The sequence below is a fragment of the Convolutriloba macropyga genome, chromosome 10, assembly GCF_964194025.1.
Source record: "Convolutriloba macropyga chromosome 10, txConMacr16.3, whole genome shotgun sequence".
Classification (NCBI taxonomy): Eukaryota; Metazoa; Xenacoelomorpha; order Acoela; family Convolutidae; genus Convolutriloba; species Convolutriloba macropyga.
The window spans coordinates 61918604-61939272 of NC_134477.1; the positions used below are offsets into that span (position 1 = coordinate 61918604).

The 20669-nt window shown below is 32.0% G+C and overlaps 1 protein-coding gene across 1 annotated transcript in view; it reads right to left on the reverse strand.

The window, feature by feature from the left end:
* The window catches only part of LOC142348247 (dedicator of cytokinesis protein 7-like), a 46541-nt gene that overhangs the window by 2017 nt on the left and 23855 nt on the right, over positions 1 to 20669 (reverse strand). Inside the window, exon 6 of the mRNA XM_075399542.1 lies at positions 373 to 5751. Coding sequence (XP_075255657.1) covers positions 373 to 5751 — 5379 coding nt within the window. The remainder of the gene's footprint in view (positions 1 to 372; positions 5752 to 20669) is intronic.

The window sequence follows — 20669 nt, forward strand, 5'->3', positions numbered from 1 at the left end:
GAACCTAAAATTTTAGTTCTAACCAACCAACAATACTGTTTTCAAGGTCGCAGTACACAATAACGATCATGGTTTAAGTTTATTTCAAGAATAGACATTCGTTCGCTACTTTGCCCTTACAAACAGTCGCAGAAACTCGGATTGTATCTGACCTAATTGAACAAACACCTACATAGGTGGCAGATTCCAGAAAGTAACAGAGATCGCTTTGCTCACCTTCAGTTAAAAACAAAACTGAAGATGGAAAAAATCAAAGAGCTCAAAGCTGTTAAGCATAATTAAAATAATTGATTTTGAGACTATTTTTAAGATCTTGGTTTTTCGCAGCTCTTTATAACACTCCCGATGGTTGTCATTAACATGACCTCTTACCTCTTCAGTTCTATCGATGACCTCCAACCGAGTCTTCAAATAGGGAAATGTCTGCTCGGTTCTGAGAACCACCCGCTTCTTGTACTGCTCTTTCAGCCCCCCATGGGGCCGTCCACTCTTAGTAAAAGGGATGTTGTATACAAACTCATTGATATTTGTGTTCCTTTCAAAGCTGGTGGTCAGTTCGATATCTCTGTAATAGTCGAAATACGGCTCAACGTACGTAACTTGAATATAGGCCTTATTGGGGTCTAAACTATTTCGTTCAACGTGATTCGAGCTTTTCAGAATCTCGACTATGTTTGGTTGTACAAATCTTTCCTGATAAAAGGATTCTAGTCGAGTCGATATAACTGATAACTGGGCGTAGGGAGCTTCTTTGTACACGTACTCTTTCCCGTCTAAATCTTCAAATAATTTTCCATAAAATCCCACTCTGAAAAACGTGCTGAACGAACGCTTGCCTGATTCTTCAAGGTTTAGAATTTTGTTACAATTTTCCTGAATTTTAGCATTGTAATCGCTCAAAATTCGGTAATCACGGGAATTACCGCTGTGCATTTTAACTAAATGTTCGAAACACTTTATAGAAAACTCGAAAAGCTGAGCTTTGTGGAAATACTTAGCTGACTGTTCTAAATGATTTACAATTTTGTCTTTAGACAAACTATGATTGTAAGAGTTCCAGCTATTTGTTCCGTACTCAAAAATACATTCTTCTAGAACATTCTGAGAAAGATCTTCAAACTCTGTAGCTCCGATTGGTAAGTTTTCATTTTGTTCGACTGAGAAAAGGCCTTCACAAATAAAAGCCGCAGAATGAAGAGAACACATTGCGGCTTCTGCGAAGTTTTCTCGTTCTTTATGTTTCAACCTCATATTGTCAAGCCACGTTAACCGAAGTTGAATTGAACTTTGATAACCTTTTGCAACTTGATACATAAGATCCATATGCATTTCCGGATCCTTATCAAATTCGTGCATTTTTATAGTATTCAACAGAATTCCTTGCAAGTTCGAAACAAGATCTTCGATCTGAGCTGGGAATGAAGTTTGCAACAATTCCGAGTCTTTTCCAGAGTATTTACTCAAACTCTGGATGCTTTTTTGTAAGTTTGAGGCTTTGTCTTGATCAAGAATATTAACTAAAGATGACAACGCAACTATGAGTTGGATTTTCAGTCTAGAAAGTGAATTCCCGCTTGTAAGATCAAAACATAGACGCATTATAAAGTAAAGTACAATCGTAGCTTGTGCTCTAACTTGCAAATCTTGCATACAGCTAATTCTAAGAAGTCGTAAGCATAATTCAGCGCATAATTCCGAGTCGTCAAGCAGAACAAACTGCGCGTGCTCTTTCACAGCAACTCTAAGCAAGTTTAGGCAGCTAAGGTAGACTTCCGGAGTTTGGTTTCTAGAAAGAATGTCTGCTAACAATGCAACACATTCTTTGACCATATAATTTGAGACGCTTCCTGAAATTATGATCTCCAACATATAATCTGTTAAGTCCAGACAGACCAGGACAGTTTCACAGCAAACATTGGACTCGAAAATCAACCGTTCGTTGTCATCAGTTGAGTAATCAATGCTAGTTCCACCATTTTTATCCCAGCGGTTTCTGGCTAGAGAATTGGTCGCACTTTGAGCCCGAGAACTTGAATTTGAAGCGTAAGGCCGCCGACGCATTATCATCTCATTTCTAGCTCCAATATTTCCGAAGAAAAAACCTTCAATATTCAGTTTTGCTTCTTCGCTTTTTATCGATTCCTTGTTTAAAATCTCCTTTCCGCGATACTCGAAGGTCTGAACACATAGCCTGATAACTTGAAAAAGTTTTACTAAATTTGCTTCTGAGAGATCTTGCCACCAGTTAAGCAATAACTCTGAGTCGAGATTTTTAAAAACCCACAGAAATATTGACAGCACATTTCTCGTCAGTTCCGGACTTAGAGAGCCAGCAGGAGCAAACGAGCCAGCATTTCCCATCCCAATTCCGGCGATCTTGTTCTTTTTGCTCTCGAGTTCCGCCTCGTTATTCTGTTTGACGTAAGCTGAATCCAGAAACGGTTTCGGTCCCTCCGTTAGTAATTCTTTATTCGTAATCACAATTTTGACCAGAGGCAGAAACAGAGCGACTACTTTTGATTTTATAAACGGCTGACTATAACGTGAATCACGGTCGATAAACTGGGCAATTTGGCACAAAATTGATATTATAAGTTTCTGACAGGAAGCGATTCCGGAGGGTAGCAAAAGCTTGAACTCTTGCAGAAGCAAACCCATCAGAAAATGGTTCTGTTTGAAGTCTACAGACAACGTATCCGCAACAACAGAATCTGCGGATAATGTGCTGGTGGAAACTTGTGAAACAGATGACAAAATTGACGCTCTAAATGACGGAATGTCAAACATATTGGCCGATTCCGAATAAAATGGGAGATTTAAGATCACGAAATGCTCGTGCGTCGAAACGACACGAAGAAATTCTAACTTCAGGGCAACTAAACAGGACGGGTCGCTCATATTTTGGGTTTGTTTATCTATAAACGAATTCATTCGCATTACATAAGACTTCACGTAATTGAAAACCCAATAACGGTTGCAAACTGACAGCAAGTCTGATACGAAAAATGCTAGGTAGAAATTCAAATAGCTCGCAGTTTTTGTATCTTTGTTATCTCTAGATAACTGGTTTATATATTCCGTTACATTAGATATAACTGATCCGATGTCACCGTTCAAACAATCGTCAAACGAGTGCAGACGAGGTAATCCCAGGTCTACATTCTGAAGGTTTTCATTGGCTAAACTTTTAACGATAACTTCGAAAAAGAACCAAATTCTTTGCATTAATTTTGATCGATCATTTTTAGCCGACATGATTTGGATTAAAAGCTCGGAATGTAATGTTTTCCTGGTAATTCCAGGAACGATTTCGTTAGTTTGCAGCGCGGTTGAGTCAAATATCTTTTCGCCTTTGGAGTCGTACTGAAAATCGCTAACATCTAGATTTTTCTGGACATACGCCAGCAAAAGTTGGACTCTGTTAAAACCATCCACATATGTGTTAACGTTGGTTTTGTGCAAGTTATCGACAATATTGACCAGAGCTTCGAAAGCGTTATGTGCGAAATTTGAAGGGTCGCCGCTTAAGCTCTGCTTGCGAACAACCAACGATAGCAATTTATCAAGCGTTACGTGCAAGAAATGTATAAGCGATCCTAGTGAAACTTCTTTATACAGACACTCGATAGCGTGGCTAAGACCAGACCTGAGTTTGATCGCATCTTGCTTCGAAACTGCTGCAAAATGCAAAGATTTGTTGGCGAAAACCGCTGAATAATGTTTGAGAAAATTATCGAGAGGCGCGTCCATAGTGTGAACAGACGAGTGCGCCTTGAGGAATACCGTGAACAGTTCCTTATGGCCATCGAGCCATTTAACTGAGGGCAACTGGACCTTGGGGTGTACCCTGTAATAATCAGCTGGCAGTCTCTCACTTGAAATTGGTAAACTGACATCGCCGACCACCAGTCGCTTGCTTTCGTCAAGCAAAGGTAGCCAAGTTGAGCCGACAAACGTTTCATTTTCAGCCAATTCGCGTTTGTTTGAGTTGCATGTTATGTGGTAAAACTCGAACAGCAAGTGATGTAACTGGCCTAAAGTTGCTGGCAACTGGATTTTGATTTCGTCGTAGAATTTTGGAACTTTGGAATGATAATTAACTGGACAAAACGCAACGTCTTTCAGGGATGCTTCAGTCGATTTTCCGAAAATCTTTGTCAAAACAATTGGACCGTGCTGGCTTCCTTGGACTAATTTGACCTTCATCAAAATGTTTCTGGCTGTTCCTGTTTTTGAGGACAAATTCAGAACCTTCGGGTAAACATACAACAGATTAATATAATCAGAGTAGGGTTTCGCAACGGGTGAAACTGGGAAATCTAGAATCAGTTTGCAGGTCGGGGCTTCAGCTAACGGGCAATTCATAATCTGTAAATCAGGGTTCAAGCACTTCATCAGGGGTAACATTGCCGGTCTAATATCCAATGACAGTTCGATGTCAATCGACTTGAATTTCTTACCACGATCCTTTTTAAACTCTGACAAACACGTGGCAATATCATCATCTGACAATTTGTCCAAATCTTGGATGAAAAATGACTTGAATCGCAAATCTAAAGGATGAAAATTTGTCAAAAATGTTGAGAATGTTTCTTCATTTTTGAAAAGCGAAGGTCTGGTCAAACTTTTGCCCTTGTTAGAACCACTTCCAGAACCCGATACGTCCGGAAAACCCGCGAGCCGATTGGACAATGACGAACTAGTTCTCCGACCCAAACTTGACGACGAATGCGATCGGTACGAGTCGGTTCCTGACATTTCAGCATTCATATCTTCATTCGGACTTGATAAGGACTGTTGCAACAAACCCTCAGTTTGACTTTCGCTGTCTTTGATGGCGGCAATCAAATTTGTAGCAGTCCATGCAAACGGCATTCGATAAGCACCCAGGTGTTCACACCAATATGACGATTGTGTTTTGAGTTTCTCAATCGATTTCAGGTTTTTGTCAACATGCAAGTACGGTTCACAAGCTTGCGAAACGTCGCCCGGTTGCAGAACCTTTTCGATTCTAATCACAATATATAATTCATCAGTGGGCTGAGAAAGAGCGAAAACCGCTTCGTTTATTCTAGAAGTAGCATCCAATTCTTTAACTTTAACGTGATTTTTCAACTTCTCGAACATCCAAGGTTCCAAACGGTCAAAATGGAATGTTTCCGACAGTTTATGTCTGAACTTTAAGTCGTACAAGAACACTGAGAAAAATAATGGTTCGAAATTCAACTTCGCGTCGTGTTTGGTACATTTGACCGAAATGTAAGATACGGGCTGGTCCAGATCAGGGCGCAAGCTTCTGTCAATAGCGGGGGGTCCCACATCAAGCATGAACAAACTCATCAATTCCGGGAACCGTCTAAGTTGTCGAGCCTCTCTGCAAGCTTCAATTGTATTCTTCACATCTTCATTTATAAGGTCTTTCAATCTATCAACTTGCGAACTGTGTTCAGACATTGAAACTTGAGATTGCAGAAATACAACACTGCTGGGACGTGTTAACGTGTCGTCTCCCGTTTTTTCTTCGTATGGTAACATCGAAAGCATCCTCAAAACTTTGTGCATGTACAAATTTGGGTTGAAAAATTGGGGACTGTACGTTGAATAAGCCCTGAGGATAATTGTTAGACGTTTTTTGTACTGGTGTAAGCAATCGGCCACTTGCTGAGAAACGTCTTGAAATTCGGACGGTAATTTTTCATGCACTAGACTGTTTGTTCTCTGATTTTGTTCATTGTTATCTTGGTATTCAACCTACAACACAACAGACTACATACCAAAATAAATTGTGTCACGTTCTATTTTGAAAGCTGTTCCCTATTTTGTGGATATTGTTTCATGGCTTTGAGGATTCAAACAAAACAACGCATCTTTTCCATTCAAAATATGACGCATTTCCAAAGGAAAGCTGCCAGGTTATATATTATTTAGAATGAAAAGCATAAACAGCGATAAAATGTTAAACGATAATAATGAGCTAAGATGCATTTTTCAATACAATTTGAAAGGTCTTTTTACTAAATCCACGTGAGTCTTAATTCAAGCATAACGTGCTTTGCCGTGAGAAAATTAGTTTGAAATAGCTCCATTAACCTGATAACGTCAAAACGAGATTAATCATAATAACGCCAAAAATTAATTGGCCACTATCGCTTCTAAGATTAAAAAAAACGAAGAAAAATACGGCACAACAAACAATATTTTCGCGATAAGAGCGGAAAATAATCAGCCTCGATCGAGCTTGAGCTTCAGTGGCCACTAACACGCGTAACGAAAACGATAGAGACCAAAAAAAGTTAAAATTGTTAACTTTCCGTTTAAAAGTTTTGATATGAACTAAAAACACTCATTAAGCTTTCACGCGGAATAGAGCTCGGTGTAAACAGAAGTGTTGCTTAAAGAATTGTTTTCCTAATTTTTAAATTTCAGAAGTCATCTTTCTAGATTTCAACAAATGACGTCACGCGGGCAATGACGTCAGTTGATGAGAGTAGTGGATAAAACAAGGGATTCAACCACCAGCAAAATTTGTCCCTTTCTCCTAACGCTAATCGCGCATGTCGAATCAGGCCAAATTTTACTGTTTGTTGAATCCCTTGTTTTATCCACTACTATATATTAGCTCTAAATTCAATAAAAAAATCAATTAAAATCAAAAATAAAAACAAAAAATCAAAAAATCAAAGCAAAATTTATATTTCACTCTTAAATATAATTCACTCTTATTCGGAGTGATCCCCAGTAGAAAAGATCGCTCTTTTTCGCTCTTAAAGAGTGATTCCCTCTTTTTTGTTATTTTTTTATACTTTTTATTTCAAATTATCTATACTTTTCAATAAATTTATATTTTCTTTTATTTTTTCTATATTTATTCCATTATTAATAAGAAATGATACAAAATTATAGTATTTACATGAACAACTATCAGTGAAACTGCTCAACGGAGTTGTTTTGCAAATTCGCAGATCCTCTGTTTGGTTAATAACTAAAGGACTTACAGCTCTAGGACTTTGCAAATTAGGATTAATTGTTTTATCCGCGAAGCGGTTACACCGATCAGTTATATCAGGGAACCTGCTTTGCAGATTTCTACTAAATCCTCTAGTCAATTCTATATCTGGATGTTGTTTCTTTACATGAGCCCGTATCCCATCATATCTCGCAACAGAAGTACAACATGGACAATTAACTTTAGCTGAAGTCCAACTTCTACATGTATACTTACCCTCATCAAAATTATTTAATGGTTTTATATAATTACACTTATTACAACATCTAGTTAATACTTCTGAGCTGGGGTTGGGGTTAGGGATAAGGTTAAGGTTAGGGTTGGGGTTAGGATCTGAGTTAGAGTTATAGTCATAGATAGAATCAGAACCAGAACTAGAGCTAGAATTGGGGTTAGAACTAGAACTAGGGTTAGAAATAGAATTAGGGTTAGAACTAGAGTTAGAATTAGGGTTAGAACTAGAGCTAGGGTTAGAACTAGAATTAGAATTAGAAATAGGGTAAGAACTAGAATTAGAATTAGAACCAGAACTAGATTCATTTTTTAAAGAACAACCCCATGGGGAAAAATAATTAGCAAATACCACTTAATATTATATTACCACACATACATTTATCAGTTTTATCTTTATGAAATGATTCATAATGATATTTTAAAACAGCAATGTTTCCACATTTATAGTTACACTCTAAACATTGTAAAAGCATTTATAATAGGTAAACTTTAATGTCTCTGATAATATTTAGCCATAATTTCAATTAAATCTTTAGTATTATCTTTAGATGTGATACACTCTGCTAAATATTTATTTCCTAAAGTATTGAGCGTATTAGTTTTACATCTCTTATCTAAGATTAAATCAAGGTCTAATTCTTTTTTATCTTTAACAAAATTTATAATCTCTTCTCTAAATTCTTCATTATTTATATATAGTTTGTTTAAAAACCTTCCTGCCTTTCTATTCAAAATTCCCATCTCTTCATTGACGAAGTTACAGTTACACTGATTTATATATTCCTCTTGTATCGGGGAACCTGCTTCGCAGATTGTATTTCGTGTTTCACTTTCCAACTCTTCTCCATATCCAACATTAACTAATGTATTTACTTTACTCAACATTGTGCTTGCTCCCATTGCTACAGTTCCAGCATTTCTTGATATTGAATCGGGATAAATATAACTAAATATAATTAAACCTGTGCCTATAATTCCACCAATATTTGATAAAATTTTCATACCCTTTCCCATAATCATTTCTTTAGTTAGAACATCATTCTGTATTTTAATATTATTTAAAGTAAGAAGTTTATTAAAATAAAACTGATAATTATCATGATTAATAACATTTCTATCTGTTGCATTAATCATCAGTGGTTTCATATATGCTATAAGTTTAATTATGTCTTCTCTTTCTAAATCATCTTTTAAAATCAGACTTTTAAATCAAGGAAACCAACTCTTGAATCATATATCATTGTTCTATTACTACTAATAATAATAAAAGTATTTTCCTTTTTATTATATTTAATTATACCATAACGAAGTTCATCTGACATTCCATCTGTATAATTATAATAGTTACTATTTAATTCACTAATTATTTTATTGAAGTCATGTTCACATTTGTATATCTCATTAAAGTTTTTGAAATAGGTCAGGTCCATTATAAGTTGTTAAATAAATAGTATCACAACTCATTCTTGCCGTATTAATTATTTGAGCTGGTTTATGACACATTACAATTATTTGAATAATATAATGTCTACCTTCAGTAAAATAATAACCTATATCCTTATTTAACCTATCACCTATATCAAGTACTATTACACAATTTTGAAATTTATGCATATTATTTTTTGTGATCATATTTATATCACATTTATTAAACCCAGTATAAAACTTATTAGACTCAGGATCTATCATCTTTACAAACTATAACTATAATTTTAGCTTGCTCTTGAACTTGATCTTGATATTGATCTTGATCAGTGAAACTGCTTCGCAGATCTCGATTTTGGACTGAGTATAATTTTGAATATTGTCTAATAAAATATGTTTTGCCTGTACCAGTTCCACCATAAACAATAGTATGTAATGGTGACTTTTCATATTCAAATCTAACTAGACTCCTATTCATAAATCCACCAAAGCTTTCTTCCAGTTTTGTATATTTACTCGGTCTTGAATCATATATTATATAACAAATTCCAATTATAATAATAAAAATAAAAACTGCACTACCTGTTTCCATTTTTATATATAAAATTTAAATATATATAAAAATGCTCATCCTAACTTTTGAGGAATTCAATAATAAATTTAATATTGATAATAATGCTATGAGTGATATCAGAATAAAAGATATAGGTAAAGATATAAGTCTAACACCAATTGAGATTGTAATGAGAGATCAAACTCCAGATAGTATCAGGGATCCTAACTTCAACATTATTGTAAATCTACATCCAACTGAAGGTACACATTGGGTTTTAGTTATAAGAAGAGAAGATCAGCGAAGCGGTTACACCGATGGTCCAACATAATACTTTGATAGTTTTGGTGTAGAAACTCCACTTTTATTTTTAGAAGAATATGTTGATCTAGGCTCCAATGAAAGAATACAACAATATGATGAATCTTATTGTGGGGCTTATTGTTTATATATGATCTATCTTATTGATAGAGGATTTAGAATTAAAAGTGCTTTGAATATTCTAGTTAATCAATGTAAATATCCAGGAATATATAATGAGTGTTTTTGTTTGAATTGTAGTAGATTGTAGTAGGTGATGTTAACGATAATGTTAATGTTAATGATAATGATCTACGAAATAGCTTTGCTAATAATGTTAATGATAATGATAATGCTAATGTTAGTGATAATGATAATGATCTACGAAGTAGCTTTGCTAATAATGATAGTGATATTGTCATTGATAAAGATCTACGAAGTAGCTTTGCTAATAATGATAATGTTAATGATAATGTTAATGATAATGATCTACGAAGTAGCTTTGCTAATAATGATAATGATAGAGATAATTTTATATATCAGGGAACCTGCTTCGCAGATCTATTTGATGAAAAATATCAAAGGAGTAAATCTAATAGGAATAGCAATAGTAATAGCATTAGTAATGGTGAAACATGGACGAAGTCCCATAGTCCTACTAATAATATCCGTCAAGCGGTTTCACCGATATCTGTAAACATAAATGATGATCTATATTCAAGGTTAAATGATGATGATATAATTACTGAAGCCGCATTCCCAGATAACTTTAGATGTATAATATCTGGTCCTAGTGAATGTGGTAAGACATTCTTATTGAAAAAACTAATTCTAGCTAGTATATACTTTGATAAGCTATACATCATTGGTCCTACTGGTGATCAGTACCATGGTATAGAAAGAATAAACCCAAAAGGAGATGTTGAATTTATTAAAGATATAAAAGATTTACCATCTCCCGAAAAACTACCCAGAGACTTAAAGAAACTAATGATATTTGATGATGTTAGAGCCAAAGAACCAGTTATTAATGAATACTTTTGTAGAGGTAGACATAATAACTGTAATATGGTAAATCAAAACCTTTTCTCTCTGGATAGGCAGAGTGTTAGAGAGAACTGTAATCTACTTATTTTATTTGAACAGAGAGGTAAAGTCTTAGCATCGATATATCAAGATTTCTTTAATAATGTTGAACTTAGTTATAATGATTTTGCTAATATATGTAATAAGGTATGGAAAGAGCCTTATAATTATATTGTCATTGATATAACTAAAAATAAAAATATTAATGGTAAACTAAGAATTAATTGGGATCGGAGAGTTTTGTAGTTTATTTTAAGTATCAGGGAACCTGCTTCGCAGATAAGTCTAAGTCTAAGTACAAGTATAAGTCTAAATCAAATGTAAAGTAAAACTTAATACATCGCCATTAAAGTCTATAGGTCTTCCGTGCTCATCTTTAATATGAAATTCAATATATTCTATTCTATCTTTAGTTACATTTTGATATAAGATATTAGTTGGTATAATATTTATCAAGTAACCTGGTGGTTCAGTTAGATTAAAAGTATATAGTATGTCTGTATCTATACCATTATCTTTAGCTCCAGATATAACATTGCAATGAATGTTAATAGTACTAAAACCCATAAAATCAATAATTTTCTGAGATTTATATCTACCTTTTCTATAAATTATTTTTCTAAATCCTAGTAATGAGGCTAGTGAGTTTTCTATATCAAAGCTGAGTGCTCCTTGTTTTATTTCCATTAAACACTTCATCGTATTCTTATCAGGTTCTATTATAAGATTACCATCAGTTTCTTCTTTTATTAATTCTGCTATGTCAGTTAACTCATATGCTCCCGGTGTAATAGTTGAATATAGCAATGGGATTCCTTTATAATTATGATTAAGTATAGATGTAATGTTTGGGCTTGAGGTAGAGATAGGGTTAAGGTTATGGGTAAAGTTAGGGTCAGAACTAAGAGCCTGAGGTAAAGATTCTTCACCTTCTATAACAGTACTAGCATATAACAATTGGTTATTTCTCCTATTCACATTAAACACTGAATTATAAACAGATAATCTAATTAAACCTAATTTTGTTGTATTAAGTATAGGTTCACTAAAGTTGAACTTTTCTGTTGGTTTTATCATTCTAAAGTTAAGTGTATGCTCTTCTTTAGTTTTAGTTAAAGCTTCGTGTATATTTTGTAGTTCATATAGAATCAAGTTGTCTGTCATTTTTTATACAATAAAAATGGATTTTAATTTGGATGCAACTTATGGTTACAAAAATGATATACATAAAAGTAAGATTATAAAATATAAACCAAATAACCTGGCAACAATGAATACGATAAATACCAATATTAATATCATACTCAATAGAGAAGAGAATCACTTAAATTTGCGTGATTCCTATCTAGAGATAGAGTTTGTTGTATCAGATGATGCTGGTGGTGTATTTGCTAATGATGCTAATATCAGATTAGTTAATTATGGTATGATGGCATTGTTTAGTTCAATTGAGCTTGAAACTAGTGGTGGTAGGACTATTGAATATATAGATAATTGTCATCCTAATCTATTGATGTATAAGTTATTAACTAGTACTGATGATGAATATGAGAGTGGTTTTGTTAAAAAGCAAGGCAATAGAGATAGTCAACTTAAAGGAGACCATATTGCTGCACAACGAGGTCATATGTATATGATGATTAAGACGAGTGATCTATTTGGTTTCATAAATGATTTAGAAAAGATTATATATGGTTTAGGATTTAAACTATTATTAAAAAGGAATAATAATGATAGAGCTCTATATAGAGTTAATGCTAATCCTGGGGCAGTTGCTAATGATGGTAATATAGAAATTAGAGATATATCATGGTGTGTACCTAGTATTGATCCTAGTAATGATAAAAGAATTATTGTGCAAAAGGGTTTAAGTAAAAAGAAAAATGTAGACTTTAGCTATTATGAAAGAAAGACATTTTATAAGAATGTACCCAATGCTACTAACTTCTTGTTTGATCTAGGTATGGAAAGTGGTATGGAAAGACCACAATATATTATAGTTGGTTTTGAAAAAAATAATGTTAATGAGCAAACTCATGATGCAAGTACATTTGATGTAATGAATGTTACTGAATGTTATTGTAAGATTGGTAGTGAGTTTTATCCCGAGGATCGAATGAATATTAATTATGGAACCAATAATTTTAATGAGGCTTTTAAAGATATTGTTAGCTTTAATAAAGATTATAATGGGCTACCACATAATATAAAACCATATATAAATCATAGAACATTCAAAAGCAGTTATAGAATATATGTATTTGATTCTAGATATCAAAGGGATCATATAGGTCCACAACCAATACAACTTAATTTTAAATTTAGTGCTGCAGTTGCAGATGTTATATGTCATGCATTAGTATTAACTAGAAAGGTTATTAGTGTGAATAGTGATGGTAATAAGATGGTTGATATAATATCATAGATAGAATTTAAGTCATAGATATAATTATAATTTTAGATATAACTCTAGCGATAATTATAATTTTAGATATAACTCTAGCGATAATTTATAATTATAGTATAATATAGTTATTGTTATAATTATATACATAACCATATACTTATACTTATACTTATAGCTAGTCAGCTCTAATTGTTACTCTTGTTAATACCCAACTATTTCTTATTAGTATTAACAAAACCTTTAGCATAAATAATGTCTAATTTCTTTTTATTCTCTAGAGCCAAGCCTCTAGCTTCAAGCTTAACCTTGGGCTTAGGCCCAGGCTTGGGTTTAGGCTTAATAATAACAAAGGGATTATACTTTTTAACTTCCATTATTTTTTATATATAGAAATGAGTCTTTTAAATAAGTTCAAAACTAATTCATATTGTGTTGGAGGTAAACATTATAGTGGTACTGTTAATATAAGAGGAGCTATCACTTCAAAAGGTCCTAAAATGTTAAAAGGTAATTGTGTTTTATGTAGAAGGAACAAATCAATGACAGTATCTGATGCAACAATAGAAGCAGAAGGACTTAAAGATTTCTTTAAAAGTGTTGGTAAAGCTACGGTTAATTTTGGAAAGAAAGTAGCTAATAATCCTGTAAGAGCATTAGAAATTGCAAGTAAAATAGGAAGTGCAGCTGCATCTAGAAACCCTAGAGCTGCTTTATCAGCCACACCCGATTTAATTAAATTTGCAACTACTGGTGAAGGTATAAAAGTAGTACAGAAAGGTAGAGGGTTATACTTAGGTACAAAGAAAAGATAATTATTTGATTATGATTATGTTTATGATTATAACTAAGATTATGATTATATATTTATCGATCGGTGTAACCGCTTCGCGGATAAATATTAATACTAATATTATTATTACTAAAAACATTGTTATTACTAAGCACTAAAATCTTTAAAAAAATACTCAGCGTGTTTTTCTTGTTCTTCTTATAATCCTCATATAACTTAACAAATTCATTATACTCATCATTATCAATTTTATTATCATTCATTGATTTAGTATATAGTTTATTAAACTTATCACTAAACTGTTTACTTAAAATATACATTTGTGAATACTTTATAATTTTATTTCTAATTTTAGTATTAATTGTTTTTGATAATGAACCAAAAACAGTTGCTGTTGGTATAAAATAAGCTAATCCTATACCTGTTAATGAAACTGATGTTGTTGTTGCAGTTGTTGCTATTGATGATAATACTATTTCTGTTATCTCAGCTATGTTAATATAATTCTTATATCTACTTAACTTCTTATTATAGTTATTAGTTTCAGTTTCATAATAATTTCTAATATCTTTTATAATGTTAATATTGTTGTTAAATTTAATATTAGCTTGAATCTTTTCGTTTATCAATCTTTCTGATACTGATGACAAATCTGGATATAGTAATCTCTCACTCGGTGCTGTTGGATTGGTCATTGCTTTGCTTATTTTCACTAGTAAAAATTCTTTCTATTTCTTTCATTATATCTTCTTGATTAAAACTATAATGCATCTCAAGTCTGTCTTTCTCTTTATTATCAAGTAATTACTTTGTAAAAGTATAGCAATTATATATTGTACTATAACACCTCTAAGAGATTTATTATATTCTTTCATTTCTCTCAGACCGTTAGTAAACATTTCATCTAAGTGTATGTTAGTTATATTCTGATTAAACTTATTATTATCAAATTCTTGCTTTAATTGATTATATTTAGAAATAGTATCTGCAGCAACTTTATTACAAAACTTAACAGTATTTCTGACTTCATTTGTTGATTCAATAAACTCATTAATTAGTTCTTCACTAACTTGTGTTTCATTTAGTTGCAATGTTTTAGTTGTAACTTTATCAAAGTCACCCTTTCTTAATTCAGTTATGTTTTTACTTAAAATGTCTATTTTATTAGAAGAGGATAATAAGTTATTGTCACAATACTCTTCATTAACAACATCTTTTTCATCTCTAGGAGGATGAACATTTGTAATTTTATAGGTATCCTTCATATCAATATTATCATTATCTTCTAGGAATAACCCACGAGCCTTACTTAATGTTAAGTTGTTTCCATTACCTATATGACGTTTTGCTTGATTGAATCTGTTTCTTGTCATTATTTAAAGAAATATATTTAATGATTCCAAAACTTTATTATTAGATTCAAAATCAAACTCAGATTTCAATAGTTCCTGTTCATAATATTTACGTTCTATTATCTCTCCATTAATGTCTTCTATTTTATATGTTGGTGGATGTGTTTTTAGAACTTCATTCACTTTAAACAATTCTCTATTCCAATTAGAAGTGTAACCTTTAGAGAAGATATTACGTTTATCTACATTTCTAACATAATCACCAACTTTAAGTTTAGGTTTAATATTCTTAAAACTAAAAGTGTATTTAAATTTATCAGGATTATTAGAAGCATCAACTGGTGTCATATTAATTGTTGAGTGAATGTAATTGTTATATGTTACAACAGCATCATTTAATATATTTACCCAATTACCATCACCGTTGATGAACATTGGTTTATTTATTATGTGTAATAAATCTCTCTATAAACACAGCCTTTAAATCACTATAAGTAGAATATAGCTCGATCCCTGAAGCGGCTTTGCCGGTTCCATATTCTTTAAGTAAAGATTTAAATGTTTTATTGTAAAACTCACTACCTCTATCTACCCATAACTTTTCTGGTTTTCTAGTTTCAGAGCCACCTTGTGGATCTTCACTTAATACTATTTTAAAACCATTAGTTATAGATAAACCAGATTTATTCTTTAAAGGAATAGCCCATGCATATTTTGTGAATATATCTATAACTTTTAATATAAACTTATAATTATTATTGTATTTACTTAGAGATGACTTATCAATTAAATCAGCTGACCATGTTTCATCTTTATATAGTGGTATAATTCTTTGTCTTTTAAACTTGTTATTTGAGGACTGAATACTTCTTTAGCTAGTAGTTGCTGTTGTTGTTTTTCCATCATTCATTTACCATAGTTAAAAACAAAATTATCTAGTTGGTCTTGATTAATAATATTCATAGATAATAGTTGCTTAGATATATCTAGCATTTCATCATATAACCCATCATGACCAGCTTTTGTTTCTAGTATTAATAATTCTAGTCTTTCTACTAAATTATTTGGGTTGTCACTTAATCCCCTGCCAAATATATCATCTCTTACCTCCATTATACGTTTTATTGTTCTATATCTAGCGCTTTTCTTATCCCCTTTTCCTAAATCATATCTAATATCCTTTAAAAACCTTTTAATTTTGTTTTCATCTTCCTCAACCTTATAATCATATGTTACATTTGTTTTAGTAAGAAAATCAGTAAATCCTTCTGAAAACTCATATACATTATCCCTAACTAAAAATGCACCCTGCTCTAGAGTTATATCAACAGCATTCATTTTATATCTCCTACTAGGTAAATCTACGAGTTCTAATTTTAATTGAGGATTAGTTTGAGCCCCCATGTCATGAAGAAGTTTGGCTGTTTTTGTATCAACATAAACTGGTGCTATATCTTGAGTTTGCTTTATGGTCCCCTTTAACGTTTCACCAATCTGCGAAGCAGTTTCACCCATCTTGGAAGCAGTTTCATTAAACTGGTAACCAGCTTGCTCGATCTGCGAAGCAGTTTCACCAATCATCTTAGTTTGTTTATCTAACACTTGATTTTGCCAATCTATTGCTCTTAATGTTTGTTCACTTAATGCTAGATTCTGTTCATTATTTGCGTTTATCTGCGAAGCAGTTTCACTGATAGTTTTGGTTAGAGGATCAAATAACTCTTCTATTTCAGCATAATATTCTTGTTGTTTTAATTTATCTTCTAATCTATTTCTTCTGTTTTGTTTTTCTAGATTGTTTATTTCTATAAGTTTATCTAGTTTAGTCATTTTATATGTATTGAAAAATTATAATAAGAGTAAAAAAATGGATAATGAACACAGCTTCTCTCTTAATCTAAAAAGATGTTTAGCTTGTAAAAGACGTTGTAATACTATAGATGAGTTTATTGATCACATTAAGGAACCAAATCATGATGATTTAATAATTTCAACTTATTCTAAATATGTAGATGGGGCTGGGAAGATAATAAAATTTCTAGAATATAATAAAAATATAATAGCTGGAGCTATACTACATAAGAATACAATCATGGGAGACACTATGGAAAAATATATGGCTCAGATAATGATTTATAATATACTAACTACCAACCATATGGATGTAATGAATGAATTAGGACTATAATTATTTGTTATAAAAATTAGCAAAGCTCGTTATATAATATAATAGCAACTTCAATTAACTTTCTATCATCATTAATGGTTAGTTCTAGAATATTATTAACCAGTAGGTCTTTGTCTCCATCTAACGATCTGCGAAGCAGTTTGGTGAACCGCAAGCTTTGCTCGTTCACTGATGCTTGGCGGATCATTTTTATTAAATCTCTTTTGAATAGATATAGATTCTCATCATGAGGATAGCTTTTAATATTATTTACATAAAATCTTTTATCATCAAATGTGTATAGACTAATCTTACTTGTTTTTGTTGTTGTCATGTTATCACCAACTTTTTGTATTCTACATTCATCTACTGTTCTCTGTGTATTATTCATTAATGCATCATAATAATCTATGTGCCTAGCATTATTATGCTTCTTTATTCCTTTTTCTTTAGTGTTTTTAGGATAATTTTTTGAAGCTATATGTTTTGGGGGACAATGCTATAAATTCCCCAATAATCCTACTTCCCAGCTCGTGCTTAAACTTGCCGGGGACTTTATTATTAGTTTTTATAGGTATGTCTAGATTACTTAAGTCCATATGCTCATCACTAACTTTACCTTCACTATAACTTAATACGAAACTGTCCGTATCCATTTGTGAAGTGTTAGATCTTTGAGGGATGGTTGTAGAATATTATAGAATACATCATACATGTGTAATTTACTTAATTCTAAGATAGTAACACCTACATATACTGGAGAATCATATTCTATTTTTTTCTTTATATATTCTATTTGGCTATAATCTCTATATCTAGTTATATTCTTAAATGTTGGTTTACTTACACTTTTCATTATCTTTTCTTCATCATGCAAGAACTTGCTTTGAAAGAAGTGTAGAGGATTCATGCACATTCTTCCATATAATGAGTTATTCATTAATTTCCTTACATCCTTTTCTGCTTCAGTTTTAGCTGTTGCTCTTTTATTTGTATTGTTTTGTATATAATCTCTACATATGTAGTCTTGTTTAAATTTAATTACTCTATGTTTTTTTGTTACTTTTACTCCCATCTTAACATAGAACTTTAACATCCTATAATGAACCATATATTCTCTTTTGTTGTTTTGGCCTAAGATTAATTTCTCGGATCTTGCTTTACTTTTCTCTCTTTGTCGGGATCCCAATTCATTATCATTTATCTTTCTCTTATTAGGCATTAGTGCTAACTGTTCTGTTCTCTTTACATTCATTAGTATAATCAATATCACAAACTAAATATTAACCATGATCACTATCATCTGGAGTATTCAATATTACATCGAGGAAACCGCTTCGCGGATCTAGAGTAGTAGTAGTAATAAACTCAAAATCCTTATAAGGTAACTTTTGCATCATTGCATAGCCATATAGGTTGTTTGCGTCTATGTACCATATGGTCTTACCATCACTGTTATCTATATATCTATCTCCCATTATTCCACATACCACCTCTCTTTGCTCCAACAAAATCATCTAGCATTTGTTTATCTTGCAATGTATCTAATGTTACACCGCTTGACATTAACCAACAATCAAAACTATAACCTGGGAGACTTACATAATGTAGTGGGTTAAGCTTGAATTCTTTCATACTTAGTTTAACATATTCATTCATGCAGTAGTCTAATATTTCCACATCATTTTGTAAATACTCTATAGTTAGATCTTTACCATTTTTATGACTGTTGTCTTTATTAAAGATATCGACATCTTCTTGTGTTGGTAATTTATTATGTAGAGAGGATTTGAAGTCTTCTATTTTTAGATTACCTATAAGATTATTATACGACTTTTTCTTGGTTCCCAAGGAGTCTAAACCAAAGTATTCATATGGATATAATGTTTTAGTTTTACACCCATATATCTTTGCCATTTGATCTAGGGGCATAGCTAAGAAGTTATAACTGTCTAAGAATTTGAGACAACCAATGCTAAACATCTTAGATTTACCAGCAGCTAGTGGTATATTATCTACTTTTCTTTTATCATTATTATCTTTAAAGAGTTTACTATAGTAGGTTGAAGTCATAACCTGAGCCATTATGGAATATTACTGGAATGAAGTTTTGTTGTTTGTATCTTAGATTACATATTTTACATGCTGGTCCTCTATTTTTACCAGTTTCATGACAATGATCTCTTACTTTATTATTACATGTTTTGCTGCAGATATGACAAGTGTTATTACTTTCATGATATAATTTGTCTTCTGTGAATATCATCTTTTCATTATGTTTGAAATTATTCTCAGTTTCTATTTCTAATAGATCTCTAGCAAATCTTTTGATGCAGCCTAGACCGAAGTAGTGTTTGAAGTTACCTTGCCAGGTGTAACCCACAGCTATTGGAATATGTTCAGCTATTACATATTTACAGTCATTAGTTGTGACATCGGTGAAACCGCTTCGCGGATCAACAATGCAACATTCTATATCGGCAGTTATAATATTTTTTATATTCTGACGTTTGAGTTCATTTATAAAAGTATTATGTTTTTTCTTAGGACAAACAATCTCTGGTTTGAATGAGTTGTTGCATTCGTGTTTATCATATTTAATTTGTGAGTTAAACCAATAGGTACACCTTTCACAATAATAATATTTAATGTTGTTTTTATTTGGTCGTTCTAACAAGGTTTCTATATTTTTTATTAGGGCACAGTGTTCTATTTGACCATTACTCCAAACTAGTATACTTACATCTTTTCTATCTTTATTAAAATCATCCACTTTTTTAAACAATTCTATTTTACCATTACCACAAGGTGTGTATACCCAAATATTAATACTATACAATTTCTGTATTCTTATTAAATAAGCAAAATCATCTTCATGTTGTTGTCTTGGTTCAATTAGTTTATCTACATATTTACTTTCTCGAGTTGCATGGTGTGGGGCGGGATGTAGCCAAGCAGTAATAGTTAGTTGTAAGCAGTTGTATTTATAACTACGTATATTTAATATCGATTTAGAATTTTTGAGATCAGGAGGTAAATCTATATAACTACCAATAGATGCTTTAGTTGGTTCAATGTTTAACTGAATACTTCTTATTCCAAGAAACTCAAAATCATAACCATAACCTTCATATATTTCCTTTTCGAAATCTAGCCACCGATTGAAGTCACCATATTCATATATTGCATTATTATTAATATAATCAGCAATGAAAAATATTAGTTTAACTTCTTCTTTGGTTCTCTTCTTATAATCACATTCAGCCGTGATCTTATATTTAAAACTCTTAACTTTACGAAACTGGTAACAGTTTTTAATTTCTTCTAAAGAGTAATTAGTTGCTTCATC